General features: G+C 46.3%; 1 protein-coding gene across 2 annotated transcripts in view; it reads right to left on the bottom strand.

Moving 5' to 3' along the window:
• Nucleotides 1-16324, bottom strand: part of RABL6 (RAB, member RAS oncogene family like 6) — a 108229-nt gene that overhangs the window by 10163 nt on the left and 81742 nt on the right. For both annotated transcript variants that reach the window (XM_026658494.2, XM_026658493.2), the window contains 3 exons: nt 7563-7775; nt 5665-6022; nt 1861-2032 (listed from right to left, as the gene is read on the bottom strand). In XM_026658494.2, coding sequence (XP_026514279.1) covers nt 1861-2032; nt 5665-6022; nt 7563-7775 — 743 coding nt within the window. The remainder of the gene's footprint in view (nt 1-1860; nt 2033-5664; nt 6023-7562; nt 7776-16324) is intronic.

Below are 16324 nucleotides of genomic sequence, written 5' to 3'. Positions count from 1 at the left end.
AAAACATGGGCACTTTTAGTGTTGAGAAGACGACTCGGGGTGACCTGATAATCTTCAAATATGTTAAGGGCTGTTATAAAGCGGATGGTGATTTATTTGTTCTCCATGTCCACTGAAGGTAGGTAGGACAAGAAGTAATGGGCTTAATCTACAACCAGGGAGATTTAGGTTAGATATTAGGAAAAACTTTCTGACTATAAGAGTAGTTAAACTCTGGAACAAGTTTCCAAGGGAGGCTATGGAATCCCATCATTGGAGGTTTTTAAGAAAAGGTTGAACAAACTCCTGTCAGGGATGGTCTGATCCCACCTCAATGCAGGGGGCTGTACTTGATGACTGAGATTTCTTCTAGCCCTACATTTCTATGATAAGTAGTAAAGCAGTCTCTAAGCTAGCCAGGACCCAAAACACTTATGGTTTTAGTTAGCGAAAGCTACACCTTGAATTGCACCTGGAAATGACTTGGAAACCAGCGCAGACTTCAAAAATTAACAAGTCTTCTGCATCTATCACTGCCAAGGAGGCCAATCCTGCATTAGCTGAAGCTCCTGAGTGGTTGTCAAGGGCAGTTCATGTAAAGTGTATCTGTGGTAATCTGGCCGACACAAAGGTCTGGATAATAGTGTCAAGACCTGCATTAAGGAGGGAAGGGAAGATCACAATCTTCTGCTAAAAACTCTTTGCTTAGGAAAACTAACGCCAGGAGGACCCATACATTTCAAGCTTACTCTCTAACAACAAGGACTGACACCAATCCTGCTGCACCTTCTAGATCTTCCGCCATACTTGCCAACATCCCTCCCATCTGCTCTGTGCAAAGCTTCAGCTAACTTACTCTTATCCACCAGTTCAAGGACTAGACACTGGGGAAGCAGCTAAACTGCACGGTTTGGGTCTGACTGAAGAGACATGCCTGTCTATTGATGGTACCACAGTCCAAATCATTTCATTCTCTGCCCTTCTGGCATCATGGATTCATTGAGCAGAAGGGCTGACAGAATGGATCCCATGTGAACACCCTTGGGACAGATAAGCAATTACCTAACCCCACTATTTGGGGTGGGGTTTCAGAGGAGAGAACGGAGTCACTGAAGTGCAATTCTGCCCACTCAAGTCACTTACACCTCAGTTCAACACTGAAAGTTGCTGACACCTGGCCTCTTCCATCATTATCAATAACCTATCAGACCCAACACAACAGGGCAGCGTAGGTTATGGGAAATCAAACAGTTAAAAGCAAGGCAAAATTACATGTGAGTTATTGATAGAGCCTGGATAGGCTTTGACATCTTAGTCATAATTTTAGAACAACTAATCAATGTCAAATCCCTTCTACACCTCTTACAGCTCCCCCTCACCTCTCAATCATGAAGAGTCTTTAACGTCCCATAATTCCAGGTTACTTCCCAGGCAGATGAATAGGAAGCAGTCATGTGGTAACGCCAATCCATCCATAGAAACCTCTCTGCATAAGCTATGGTTGGCTCTTGGGATGGGGAGGACCCACAATAATAGACTCAGATTCTTAAGCATGCAAAGCTGGACAGGAAATCTCAAGAAAAGGCTCTCAAGAAGCGCCCCTACTTCTAGCAGGGCAGGAAAAAGCACAGTAGTCTCTCCCAAGGCATCAGCAAATGCTCTCCCAGCTGAGGTTAGTCAGGGCAGGCATGGGAGAAAGTGAAAAAGTTAATTACGCTTTGGCAGAGCTCATTAAATGCTCACACAGGGCGTTAGGTGAAGTTGGGAGTGTTTTACTTAATGCAAAATTGATTTGCTTAACGTTGGACCTATTCAGTGCAGTGAAAAACCCAGCAGGACAATCACAGTCAGGAGTGGCTCAGACATATGACCTACTTTTACCTTCATCACTGCTCTCTTTGGGGCCTGTTTCTTCCAAACCCAAGCCAAAGAGATCAGAGTCATTTTTCAGTTTGAAGGAGTGGACTGTAGGCTTCATGGGCTGTGGAGGCTTTGCTAACGAGGTGTCTTCATCGGAGATGTCAGAGGGGTCTTCTCGGACTGGGAATTCACCCTAGAGAATGAAAGTAGACACATCATGGACCCAATCTCAGCTACCAAGGAGTCTAAACTGATCGCTCAAGCAAAAGTCCCATCTCCCCTCTACTTAGGATACATTTCTGCTCTCTAAAGGGGAGCTGGGGGGTGCTATTTTCAAGAAACTGTCACAGTTTTATCCAAAAGGCAGTTCTACCTATTTTATGCCACGATGAAAGTGCCTAGACAGCACTGGAACTGTAGCTCTGGTGTGAAATGCCCTGTGGTGCTTAACATTTGTACTCAAAAGGCCAGCCTCTTGGCGCTGTGGAGTTAAACATGAGCCCCAGATGCATCAGGCTTACCAACTGCACTAACGGGCACTGCCATCCTGGAAAACCTTCAAATACAATGAACTCAAACCTATATTGTGCCCTGGCAGAGTCACAGAGGGGAATCCATGCCATCCTGGGGTCAAAAGGCAGTACGCACCCAGAGGAATCATTTCATGGGGCTGGAGCAAACTCCTCTGTTCAAGGAAAGAGGGAGCTGCATCTCCCATGATACAGAGGCTAAAAGCTGGGAAATTGCAGGGGCCAGGTAAAGCCTCAGAAGGCTCCTCTCACCCTGCAAGAGGGGAAAAGAAGACAGCTGTGCCCCGATCCTGGAGCACAGACATCTCACCATGTTTGCCACTTGACACTTAAGGAATTAACTTCGTTCCTTTACAATATTCTTAGCACTAGTCCAAACGTGATCTGCCTCTTTTGCTGAGCTGCCTTTCCGGCTCCGTATGCAGCCCTCCCCGTTAGTGGAGGGGGCACAGCTTCTTTCACTGCTCAACCTGGCCAACACATTGTGCACTGAAGAAGAGTTTTTCTATGGAGGGATATCTCCCTGACGCTGCTACAACGCAGCACTTCCCAGCAAATCCTGCTGTTTAATCAGGTACAAGGAGTCATAACCTTGCTCAGAAAGCCACTGTTTTTACAGTGAAATGCTTGGAACGGCGAGCATTGGCCATGCTAAGAGAACGTAGTGTTACTGAATGAGGCCAGTATGATACACGGCCAAGGTCTGGACAGACTAGGACAGTGACTCTCCCCACACAACCATGGCGCAAGCTGAACACATCAAGCCAACTCTACAGGAGCCCTCTACAGTTACTGGCTCAGTATACAGTACTTTGTCTGCAAGCATAGGGGCTTCTTTACACAGTCAATCATGGCTAGTTGTTTCTGTACAGATGGGCCTAATGGTTCTACTGTGGACTATCTAAGGCAGGGACATCCAGAATTTGCTCAGGTAAAGGCCACAACAGCGAACTGTAGGATCTCAAAGAATTCACTGAATTCCCTCATCTTTAATATGGAGGAAGGCCCGGAGGAGAAGCCAGGTCCTCTCTGATCTAGGCAGCCTTTTGCAGGTTGCATCTATGTTAAAGTTGAGCAGCTGCAGCCTATCTTGTGAATGTTGTGGATATGCTATGGATACCTCAACTTCAGCTATATGTTGGACTGCCCCTCTATAAAGGCATTTGGGGCTTCAATAGGCTTTGCCAAGCAAAGGAAGGTTTCAACACAACTTCACCATGGCTTTTCAATTCTTGGGTTGAAGACAGGGAACTGTGCACACACATTCACTCTCCCTCCCTCCCCTTTCCCCATTCTCTCCCCGCCAAGCTTTAGTACAGTAAGCTCCAGATGAAAAATCCTCAGCATTTGGGCTTCATACATTCCAAGCGGCTGCTTGAGCTCAGAGGTTATCTGCAGTACTGAGAATAATCTAAATTAGGGCTGTCAATTAATCACAGTTAACGCTCACGATTAACCCCAAAAAATTAACTGCAATTAAAAAAATTAATCGCGATTAATCGCACTGTTAAACAATAGATTTAAATTTAAATTTATTAAATATTTTGGATGTTTTTCTACATTTTCAAATATATTGATTTCTATTACAAACACAGAATACAAAGTGTACACTGCTCACTTTATAATTTTTTATTACAAATATTTGCACTGTAAAAATGATAAATAAAAAATAGTATTTTTCAATTCACCTCATACAAGTACTGTAGTGCAATCTCTATTGTGAAAGTGTAACTTACAAATGTAGATTTTTTTGTTTTGTTACATAACTGCATTCAAAAACAAAGCAATGTAAAACTTTAGAGTCTACAAGTCCACGCATTCCTACTTCTTGTTCATCCAATTGCTAAGACAAACAAGTTTGTTTGCATTTACAGTAGATACTGCTGACTGCTTCTTATTTACAATGTCACCTGAAAGTGAGAACAGGCATTTGCATGGCACTTTTGTAGCCAGCGTTGCAAGGTATTTACGTGCCAGATATGCTAAACATTCATATGCCCCTTCATGCTTTGGCCACCATTCCAGAGGACATGCTTCCATGCTGACGATGCTCCTTAAAAAAATAATGCATTAATTAAATTTGTGACTGAACTCCTTGGGGGAGAATTGTATGTCTCCTGTTCTGTTTTACCTGCATTCCACCATATACTTCATGTTATAGCAGTCTCGGATGATGACCCAGCACATGTTGTTCATTTTAAGAACACTTTCACAGCAGATCTGACAAAATGCAAAGAAGGTACCAATGTGAGATTTCTAAAGATAGCTACAGCACTCAACCCAAGGTTTAAGAATCTAAAGTGCCTTCCAAAATCTGAGAAGGACAAGGTGTGGAGAATGCTTTCAGATGTCTTAAAAGAGCAACACTCCAATACAGAAACTACAGAACCCAAACCACCAAAAAAGAAAAATCAACCTTCTGCTGGTGGCATCTGACTCAGATGATGAAAATGAACATGTTGGTCCGCTCTGCTTTGGATCGTTATCGAGCAGAACCCATCATCAGCATGGACGCATATATTCTGGAATGGTGGTTGAAGCATGAAGGGACATATGAATCTTTTGCGCATCTGGCACGTAAATACCTTGCGATGCCTGCTACAACACTGCCATGCAAATGCCTATTCTCACTTTCAGGTGACATTGTAAACAAGATGTGGGCAGCGTTATCTCCTGCAAATTGTAACCAAACTTGTTTATCTGAGAGATTGGCTGAAGTAGGACTGAGTGGACTTGTAGATTCTAAAGTTTTATATTGTTTTATTTTTGAATGCAGTTATTTTTTGTACACAAATCTACATTTGTAAGTTCAACTTTCATTATAAAGAGACTGCACTACAGTACTTGTATGAAGAACTGAAATATACTCTATTTCTTTTGTTTTTTACATTGCTACTATTTGTAATCGAAAATATAAAGTGAGCACTGTACACTTTGTATTCTGTATTGTAATTGAAATAAAAATATTTGAAAATATAGAAAACATCCAAAAATATTTAAATAAATGGTGTTCTATTATTGTTTAACGGTGTGACTAATCGCGATTAATTTTTTTACTTGCTTGACAGCCCTAATCTGTATACTTAAAAATGCAACTGAGACATGCTACCATTCAGCTTCAACAATGAGAAGAAGCTTAGTGGCCTGTGTTTGAACAATAATGCTCTTCAGATTGTTTAACTCTTATCTTGCAGCTGCTGCTCTTGGGATACTGGAAGATCAGACAAGAGCTCTCATCACTCCATTGCTGCTTCTAGGCTGAGCTAGAAAGCAGTGACACATGCACGTTATTTACCACTTTCTTCCTTTGGCTATCAGACTCCTCGCTTTCAAAGTCCGGGTCATCCATCAAAAATGAGAGCATCTGGGTGGCTATCGGTCCCTCCTGATCACTGTCAGACTCCTCAGGCATTTCTTCTTTGCTCCCCTTCAGTTTGGAAGCTGAGCCCTTGTTCTGGGCAGTGGTCCTTTGTGCCTGGACTGATGCTGTATCTGTAGGAGCAGCAGCTCCAGTGGCTGGCAGATCTGTGGGGAGCTTTGTGCTGCTGTGTTTCTCAAATCCAGAAGGCGGAGGCAAGCTGCCTTGAGGCTTCTGGTCGGGTGCTTTGGTGGAAGCTGCTTCCTTTTGTGGTTTCATTGAATTTTTGGAAGACCTTTAAAAAAGGAAACAAGTTGTCAGCTACAACTCTAACAACAATGAAAGGGTGAGCCTGGAGCCCTCCCATCACATCCCAGCTGTGCAGGGGCTGTGGGCCCACTCAGTCGCAAGGAGCCGGGTGTGCGGGAAACAGAGGGAATCGTCTGCCTTGGATCCATCAGGAGGGATCCCACCACACAATTAAGCTGCCCCAATGGGCTGTTTCAGAGGGTTGGACCGTTGGAGTAAGGAAGATGTTGGAATCTGCCAGACTCCAGCAGGGGCCCTGGAAAGTTAATGTCTGACTAACATTTTTCTCCATTACAATTGAGGCCTCCCTGATCATACAGAAAGGGGGAAGCAAAACTAGTTGATCTTGTTAGAAACTGCGTTCATAGAGACGAATATTTCCTTGTTCAGATCCTCTAAAGAGGCGGCACTGGCCAGGAGAGAGGAACGTGGATTAAAAGCAGGGGATTTATACAGTCACAGTCTTAGCAAGTTGGAACCCATGGCTTTGGTCCTATGAGCTCATTCCAAACCACTTCTCCTGCATGCTCTTTCACCAGGACTAACTGTGAGCCCTTGGGAGATTGGAGGTATCTTAACACACATGCGTTATCTTTCTTATGACACTCAGATAGTGACAGTGTTCAAGGAAAACCAAGAGGCTCCACCTCTTTCCTATACTCTTCCATGTCTACTCTCCTCATCTCTCACATTGCACAAGTGAAGCAAAGTGACTAATGGTAACTAACCAGTTAGGTGAACCTATTCTAGGGGATTTCTCTAATCTACACCTACACAGTGATGAGGCTCTATAGGTTTTATACATAGCACTCAGACCCTGGAAACCTTTCTGGCAGTAAGCCAAATGCTGAAAGATAGCCCAGACATCCCTGAGGACACAAATACTTGAGATCAATGCGTTTGCTTGTGGGCCAAGCCCTGTTGCATTATTTATGACGGCACACCTCACATTCCATGTAATTTACACCATATTCTGTAGGCTCCATTCTCCAGCAAGAGCAGCAATGCCATTCCCCCTATGCCAAAGTGCTGCTTGTTTTGGTGCGCAGAGAGGGCATCACAAGCACCCTCCATGCCCTACGCAGTGAGGCTTGAGACCCACCCACACCCACTATAAAAAAGTGCTCAACGGCTTACCCAACTCCTCTTGTTCAAATTTGGGAAGAAGGCTGGGCCGCTCCCACATCAAGAGGGGCTCACACTCTGTGGAGTGTGATATGACAAATCAAGTTAGCCCTTTGGCTGCATTTGTGTGTTACAATTTCATCCAAACTGAAAAATCTGGGTGGGGATTAATAATACTACTATGCACTTCCATAGCACCTTCCATCAGAGAATCTGTAGTCTGTGAACAGTTGCAAAGTTGGTGAGGACAGATAACCCCATTTTACAGCTAGGAAAACAGGCTCAGGGAGATTAAGTGAGCTGCTTAAGGTCACAGCGAGATAGTGGCAGGACTGAAAAAAGACCTACATCTCCCAACTCCCAGTTCCATACTTTAGCTAGTAGACTATACTCCTTCATACCATTGTGTCTCGTAGTCCATGTCAATGTCTTCATCAGCCACGATGGTGACCACAGCATCCTCCATTTCCGCCTCCTCCTCACTTGACAAAGTGATATTTTTGCTTGGTACAAGTTCTGCTGCCAATGAGGGTTTGCTGGGCACTTTGTCATCTAGATCCAGATCATCTTGGAAACCGGCTACCATAGGATTCCCTCCGAGAGCCTCTCCATCACTGCAAGATACAGAAATGTTAAACAGAGCCCCTCAGGGCGCATTCAGATGCGAACACTCCTACTTCTAGAATGCAAATGCAGCACTGGTGTTCCAGACTAATGCAACTTGAGTTCTAGGATCTCTTCCCTATCTTAATGAGGGCCATCTGTGGTTAATCCGGGTCAGCTGAAGTTACCAGTATCCTATTTGACTGTGCACTCCCTGACCTGCCATGGAGCTCAGGCAGTGCCTGATCACCAGAGCCAAGGGCCTGGCACAGTCCAAGTTCCACAATGGATTATAACCCCGGGGAGGAGGGGATCAAGTAGTGGTTAGTACAACCAAGATCGGAGGCGAGGCCTCACAGCTGCAGAGCATCTTTCTGCCTCAGTGAGGACTTTATGGGAACATTTCCAGTACACTGTGCACGATATTAGTCAATTAAAAACCAACAGGAATTGCATGCCTTAATCCCCATGTCCTGGGATTCAAAAATATCCCATATTGACATAGTGGCAGGAAGATACCTTCAGCGCTTGGCTCCTCTGTGTTATTTCTTTTCTATAGTGCTCCCTGAAGTAGGCAGCTACCCAGACACCATAACAATGCTTAACATTCCCCAAATTAACCTAACCTAAGGACACATTTTAGAGTGTAAGAGCCCTTAAGGCTCCCTCGACTGAGCAGGATTATGTCTTCTGAGACATCTTGATCGGGAGTTTCACTGCAGAATTATAAACTGGGAATTCTTGGCTTGATTTCCCAAGGACCTGCCATATTAATGCTTTCCTTGAGATTTGCTCACGTCAGGAATATAGATTGTTTTCACAATTCAGACTCAGGAGGCTTTGCACTACCTTTCCTTATCCTGCCTGCTTTCTCTATTAAGTACTTTTTATTCAGAGAAGATCATTTGCTTCTTGATAAATGGATGTATTATGTTGGTGTCCAACACACACAGAGCATTCACCTTCCCTTTAATGACCTGTTAAGGATTACACAAACTCATCTCATTTACTTCCAAATACAAAAAATGACATTCATGGCATGTGATGTTAACACTTTAGAGGGTTAAAGGAAGGAGCTGGGACTGACTAATCGCCCCTCAAGCTTCAGACCTGGTTTGCTAGTAGGTGTCTATCATCACTCTGACTCCCTCCGGCCAATGCCCAGCATGACGCTGACCAGCTGTGGATGGTGGAAGCTGCCACACATGCTTGCTAAAGGAACAGGATGTTCAAAGGACTTTAATTGATTCCATGTCAACTCGCCCAGCCATCTTTGACAGGCTATCGTTCCCAAGTGGATGTTCTAAGGAATTTGTATCTTTACCAACCGAGTGTATGTGATGGAGAGAGCTCATTTCAAATTTGACACTGCAGTAAGTGTTGATTTCAACTGAACATTTGCCTAGATCTTCATGCCACGTTCAGGTTTTACATGCAATCCCCTTGGGGATTCCTCTGCTTCCCTTCTGGAGTGCTAAAGAGACCCTCTGCTTTCAAAACACTGCAGCCACCAATGCTCCAGCTGAGGCAGCCTGCCCAGGACTCCCTTTAGAGCTCAACACTGCTGCTGCCACAATGAACCAAAAAGGTGTTGGCTGCTGAGCATTAGGGACATGCTATCCCCCCAGGCTGAGTGGGTTGCCACTGCAGCCCTCAGCAGACTCATGAACGAGAGACTGGAATTGGCTCCTAAACCCTCATCTCCCATATAACAGGGCACAGCCTCACCCCAGGCTAGCCCCATAAAAACTAACTAAAACATGGCACTGGGGTTGGGGGGGAGGGGGATTTAAAAAGAGGTTTCTGGGGATTAAAAAGAATGTGAGTGGACTTCCCCTTGAAATGTATCAAAAAGAAAATGGAAATGTCCTCAAAATGATGCTGCGGGTGGCTTTATTTTAAAATGCTATTGGTGGTGTGACATGCTCTAGAAACCTCACTCTAGATTACAGTACTGTCTTGAATATATAGCAGTAGCTTAATTAATGCTACTCTAGCTATTACCTGCTGTTAGAGCAATTATCCTCCCACCAATCAGCACACACACTAGACTTAGGCACGGCTCTTTAAAATGTCCTCAGTCTGGATAGAAAGAATGTGTATGTACACACAGATGAACGAAGTGGCTCATCTCCACATGCAGCGTATATGTAAAGACACTGACTGCCTCCATCCCTAGCTTCTACACAAATCACCTAGCTGCAGCTTAACAGCAAGACACCAGGAAAAACACTGCTGCAATACAAACAAGGTCTGACAATGCCAAATTAGTATTACCGTGGGCACTGTCTCTCCAGTTGGAAGGAACTCACAGAGAATGCAAAAATAAGCACACTGCACCAGTCTCAACAGCCTGCCAAACCTGCATTAATCCTGAGCTAATGGGCACCTAGCACCAAAGAGGTAAGTGATTGAAGGTAAACCCTGCTGACATTACGCCAAAGAACATGTTAGGCGAGGTCCCTCATACTGAGGCTCGTGGCGTATAGGGGCAAACTCCATTTCAAATCCTGAGTGTACTGCTTTCAGTTCCGAAGAAACGGCTCAGCCGTAGCTCGTTCTCTAATGTACCTTCCCCTACAGAGAGTGAACACACTCCTCCTGCCACTTTCATTTAGGAGCTAGAGAAACAGAGGGGAAGGAACTAAAATCAAGTTCAGCAAGGAAGCTGGAGGGAACTTGTGCTGTGGGAGAGGGGTGGTGTGAGCACGCGCCAGGGGAGCCCCAGAGTGTGAAGGAAACCCTGTCCTCAATTCCCCTCACTTGCATTCTCAGCACAGCTGGGTGACACTACTGAAGCATCTGTCCATGAAGGTGTATGTATGTATGTGTGTGGAGGGGAGGGGGCAGTGAGGGGACAACAGACAAGTTCAGAGTTATGCAGATTTAAGGATATGGAAAGATAACTAGATGGTTAGTAAAGATAAAAGTCTAGTGAGGTGGTGAAAACAGATCCACAGGTTCACACAGAACTCACCTTTCTAATCCTGTATCCTATCCATAGGCATAACCTAGCTACTTCCGGCAAGGCCAGGAACAGAGAAGAAATGGGGACGTCTATTCTGAGTCTGATAAGCTTCTTTAATACCCTTCAAATACACCTTAGCATAGTGCATCAGACTAAGGGTAAGCCAGGCAAGCCCTGTGGCCAGGAAATAGGAAATATAACTGTCTCAATGAGCTGCTCAAGGAACATATATTTCAAGAGTTCTCCTTGTACACTGCAGGACAGAAACAGGCCTTAAAAAAACCACCAACAACAAAAATGGAGCTTGGGACACACAACCCCATAAATCTTCAAAGACTTGTGCTGGTTGTTAGCCATGTGATGCCAATTGACTTTAAATAGGAATTACATAGCTCAGAGGTTCTCAGCCTGTGGTCTGTGAACCACCCATGGACATCCCATGGTGCTGTCTCACTTCCAGCAGCTAGGCCACATTTCAAGACTGATAAAGTACACACATATATTGCTCAATATTACTTTCCATGTCAGAAATTGGTGCAGGAGCCAAAGGGATATTATGGGATCACAAGTGGGTGGAAGGGGGTCCACAAAGCATAATCAAGATATGGTCAACACTGAAATCATTGGAGAATCCCTGATAGCAAAAACCATGTAGCATCCTAATGCCAGTTTGATGTCTCTGCTATAGCGCAGAAAGAAAACAGGTCAAGGCAAAGCAAGAGTGTTCTTCTGAATGAAGTCACCACACTAGTAAGTCTCATGAAGGGCACAATTACAAGAGATTCTACTCCACTGTATCTAGGATGGGCATCTAAAGCTATGTCTACACTAGCACTTTTGTCAGTAAAAAAATGGTTACCTACCTCCTTGTAACTGTTCTTTGAGATGTGTTGCTCATGTCCATTCCAAATAGGTGTATGCACGCTGTGTGCACAGTCACCGGAAGGTTTTTCCCCTAGCGGTACCCATCAGGTTGGCCTGAGCGTCCCCTGGAGTTGCGCCTTCAAGGCGCCGCATATAGGGCCCTGCCGATCCACTGCCTCTGCAGTTCCTTCTTGCTGGAGGCTCCATTCGAGGGGACGGTGGATGGGTCTTGGAATGGATATGAGCAACACATCTCAAAGAACAATAGTTATGAGAAGCTAGGTAACCGTTTTTGCTTCTTCTAGTGCTTGCTCATGTCAATCCCAAGTAGGTGACTCCCAAGCAGACCATTGCAGGAGGGGTCAGAGCTCACGGGTCAGGGTTCACTGACTGAAGCACTGCTCTGCCCAAAACTGCGTCGTCCCTGGCATGCTGGATGATGGCATAATGCGAAGTGAACGTGTGGATCGACAACCAGGTCGCTGCCCTGCAAATCTCCTGTATAGGGACTTGTGCCAGGAATGTGGCCAAGGAGGCCTGCACCCTTGTAGAATGCGCTGTTAGCGTCAGGGCTGGCACTTTCGCCAGGTCATAACAAGTCTGAATGCAGGACATCATCCACAACGAAATTCTTTGGGATGATATTGGGAGGCCCTTCATCCTGTTTGCTATAGCGAATAGCTGGTTAGACTTCCAGAATGGTTTTGTCCTTTCAATATAGAAGGCCAGAGCCTGCCTCACGTCCAGGGAATGGAGTCTTTGTTCCCTGCTGTTGGCATGTGGCTTAGGGCAAAATGCTGGGAGGAAGATGTCCTGACCTGTGTGAAACTGAGATACCACCTTTGGCAGGAAGGCTGGATGAGGCTGCGACTGGACCTTGTCCTTATAGAAGACTGGGTATGGAGGTTCAGCTGTCAAGGCTTTCATCCCAGACACCCTTCCTGGCTGAAGTTATTGCCACCAAGAATGCTACTTTCCACGAGAGGTAGAGGGCTCAAAGGGAGGTCCCATTAACCTGGACAGCACCAGGTTAAGATCCCATGCTGGTATTGGATGGCTGACTGTAGGGTATAACCTGTCTAGGCCCTTGAGAAAACGACCTACCATTGGGCTAGCGAAGAACCAAATTGACCATCCACCCTTGGGTAGAATGCCAAGATGGCTGCTAGGTGAAGTTTTACAGATGACACCGTCACATCTGACTGCTTCAAGTGCAGTAGATAGTCTAAGATGAAGGGTATTAATGCTTGAGTCGGAGACGTGCCCCTTTGCGTCATCCAGATCGAAAATCTCTTCCACTTAGCTAAGTAAGTAGCTCTAGTGGATGGCTTCTGGCTGCCAAGGAGGACCTCTCTGACAGGTTCAGAGCATGCGAACTCCAAGTGGTTTAGTCATGAAGCTTCCACGCTGTGAGGTGGAGAGACTTGAGGTTGAGGTGCTGGAGGTGACTGTGGTCTTGGGTGATTGGAGTGGCTGACAGTTCCAAGAGTGATGTGTACCAGTGTTGGCGAGGTCAGGCAGGTGCTATTAGAATGACGGACGCCCTGTACCTTCTGAACTTGAGCAGGGCCTTCTGAACGAGCAGAAAGGGTGGGAACGCATAGAACAGACGGTCCTTCCCAAGAAGGAGAAACACATCCGAGGTCAAGCCCGGGCTGTGATTCAGGAAGGAGCAAAACTGCTGATATTTCCTGTTCATTTTTGTCATGAACAGGTCCACCTGGGGAACTCCCCATCGTTGGAAGATGCTGTTCATGATGTCCGGGCAGATGGACCACTCGTGGCCATGGAATGATCTGCTGAGATGGTCCGCCAGCTCGTTCTGGGATCCCGGAAGATAAGACGCCCCTAGATGTATTGAGAGAGCTATGCAGAGTTCTGTTTGGGACCAGAGGCCTTGCGTCCTGAGCTAAGCTCCCTCTAAGCCGCGCAGCAGCCTTGCAAGGGCTGTGCAGGTGCTCAGGGCTATGGCAGGGAGAGGCGCCTCCAGGGCCGCCCAGAGGATTCAGGGGGCCTGGGGCAAAGCAATTTCGGGGGCCCCTTCCATAAAAAAAAGTTGCAATACTATAGAATACTATATTCTCGTGGGGGGCCCTGCGAGGCCCGGGGCCTGGGGCAAATTGCCCCACTTGCCCCCCGCCTCTGGGCGGCCCTGGGCGCCTCACCCGCAGCCCCAACCTGCCGCAGCAACTCCAGGACTGGGGACACAGGAGAGGTGCCTCTCCCCACCGCGGCAGTTCCGGGGCTGGGGCCGCAGGAGAGGTGCCTCTCCCCGCTGCTGTGGCTTTGGGGCTGGGTTTGTATTTTGCATTCCAGCCCTCCACTCTCTCTAGCAACTCAAAGCAAAGCTCAGCTGCAGCCAGAGTTCCTACTGTTCCCATTTCACTGAGTTTTGAACGGACAGTTTCCTCACAGACCCCAGCAAGCAGCCCCAGGTTCACACAAAAGGGTCACAACAAACCCTTTCAGCGAAGCTGGCCTGAGCTTGAGGCTTGTAACAAAACTTAGATCCAGGTGAGTCGTGTGCAGTTTGGCCTTTGCTGTGAATTTCCTCCCCCAGCACATCAGTTTTGTGGTCTCATGTTATTTACCAGTGTCAAAATGGTATTATGGGCACTGACACTTCTTATAGCTGATGAAAATTTTAACAGCTTTCTTACCTAGGGAGTGAAATCTTGCTGAAATTTCACTGGCATAAATCCAGTGTAACTCCATTAATATCCATGGTGTAACTGAACGCTGAATTTGGCCCATAGTCTGTTATTCAGCTATTGTCCCTGCCCAGTGCCTTATTGCCCGGTGCCAGCCATGCTGTTGGTATCTAGACGGGGCTCTGCGCTGGGCTCTGAAACCGTCTCGGTGCCTCGTGGTGGGAGACGGTTCAGGGGTGGAGGAGGGGCATGCTCTTCTGAAATTACCGACTGTGAGCCCGTGGAATAGGTACCCTGGGCCTGATGGTATGCCCATGGCGTGGGCCCCTGCCACTGTGCCAGCCCCGGTACCAAAGGGGAGGCACAATCTGTCTCCTGTCTACAGCAGCGCTGTTCCAGCCGGTACCGGCTGTGTCTTGAGTAATAGGACTCTGCCTCTGAGTCCGATGACTGTGACGCCGAGCACTGTCAGTCCCAGCTGCTCTCACTGTGGGTGAGCGCCCTCTATTGTTGTTCTTGTTTGGCACCGGTGAGTGCGAGCAGTGCCGAGTTGCTGCCACGGGACTTCGGCGCCGGGAAATGATGGTGCCGAGGGTCTCTAGGCATAAAGTCCTTCCTCAGTGCCACAGCTTCTCTACCGGAGGCCGGCGTGCTCCGCACGGAGGTGCTGGGTGCCATGTCCTGCTGGCCCAGAGCCAGTTGGGGATGGAGAACTGCCTCCATGAGGAGCTGCTTGAGCCTGAAGTCCCTTCCCTTTTTAGTTCTAGGGCAGAACCCTTTGCAGATCCTGCAATGATATGTTTGATGTGCTTCCCCAGGCACTTTAGGCAGGAGTCATGGGGATTGCCCTTTGGCACCCTTGGGATCGAGGCATGCCCCGAACGCCAAGAGGGGAACGAACTGGGTTTGGGGGAACCCCTAAACACTAACTAGCTAACTACAACTAATACTAACTATTTAAATATTTACAGGTTAAAGATACAGAAATCACTAGAGGAAACGCTTGCTGAAGCAAGAGACACTCAGCTCCAACAACCATCACTGGCGGTAAGATAGAACTGAGGAGGCAGTGGGTCAGCAAGGACCTATATGCAGTGACTCGAAGGCGTGTCTCCAGGGTGCACCCAGGCCGACCCGATGGTTACCGCTAGGGGAAAAACCTTCTGATGACTGTGCACGTGGCGCGCACACACCTACTTGGAATTGACATGAGCAAGCACTTGAAGAAGAACTTATGTGAAAAAAACGCCCTCCTGACCGACGTAAGTTACACCAACAGAAGCACTGGTGTGGACAGCGCTATGTCAGTGGGAGATGCTCTCCCGCCAACATAGCTACCACTGCTTGTTGCGGATGGTTTAATTATGTCGATGGGAGAGCTCTCTCGTGTCAGCATAAAGTGGCTACATGGGAGATTTTACAGCAATGCAACCGTATCGGTACAGCTGTGCCACTGTAAGGTCTCTAGAGTAGACATGGAATGGTGGCCGAAGCATGAAGGGGCATACGAATGTTTAGCATATCTGGCACATAAGTACCTTGCAGTGCCAGCTACAGAAGTGCCATGTGAATGCCTGTTCTCACTTTCAGGTGACATTGTAAATAAGAAGCGGGCAGCATTATCTCCTGTAAATGTAAACAAACTTGTTTGTCCGAGGAATTGGCTGAACAAGAAGTAGGACTGAGTGGACTTGTCGGCTCTAAAGTTTTACATTGTTTTGGAGTGCAGTTACGTTACCAAAAAAAAAAAAAAAAAAAATCGACATCTGTAAGTTGCACTTTCAGGATAAAGAGAATGCACTACAGCACTTGCATGAGGTGAATTGAAAAATACTATTTCTTTTATCATTCTACAGTGCAAACATTTATAATAAAAAATAATATAAAGTGAGCACTGTACACTTTGTATTCTATGTTATTATTAAAATCAATATATTTGAAAATGTAGAAAACCATCCAAAAATATTTAATACATTTCAATTGGTATTCTATTGTTTAACAATGCGATTAAAGCTGTGATTAATCACGATTACTTTTTTTGAGTTAATTGCGTGAGTTAACTGCGATCAATCAACAG

This window comes from Terrapene carolina, unplaced genomic scaffold (assembly GCF_002925995.2).
Source record: "Terrapene carolina triunguis isolate 2854851 unplaced genomic scaffold, T_m_triunguis-2.0 Scaffold449, whole genome shotgun sequence".
Lineage (NCBI taxonomy): Eukaryota > Metazoa > Chordata > Testudines > Emydidae > Terrapene > Terrapene triunguis.
Note: the sequence above shows the minus strand (reverse complement) of the source record. Positions and strands in the feature narration are given on the sequence as shown.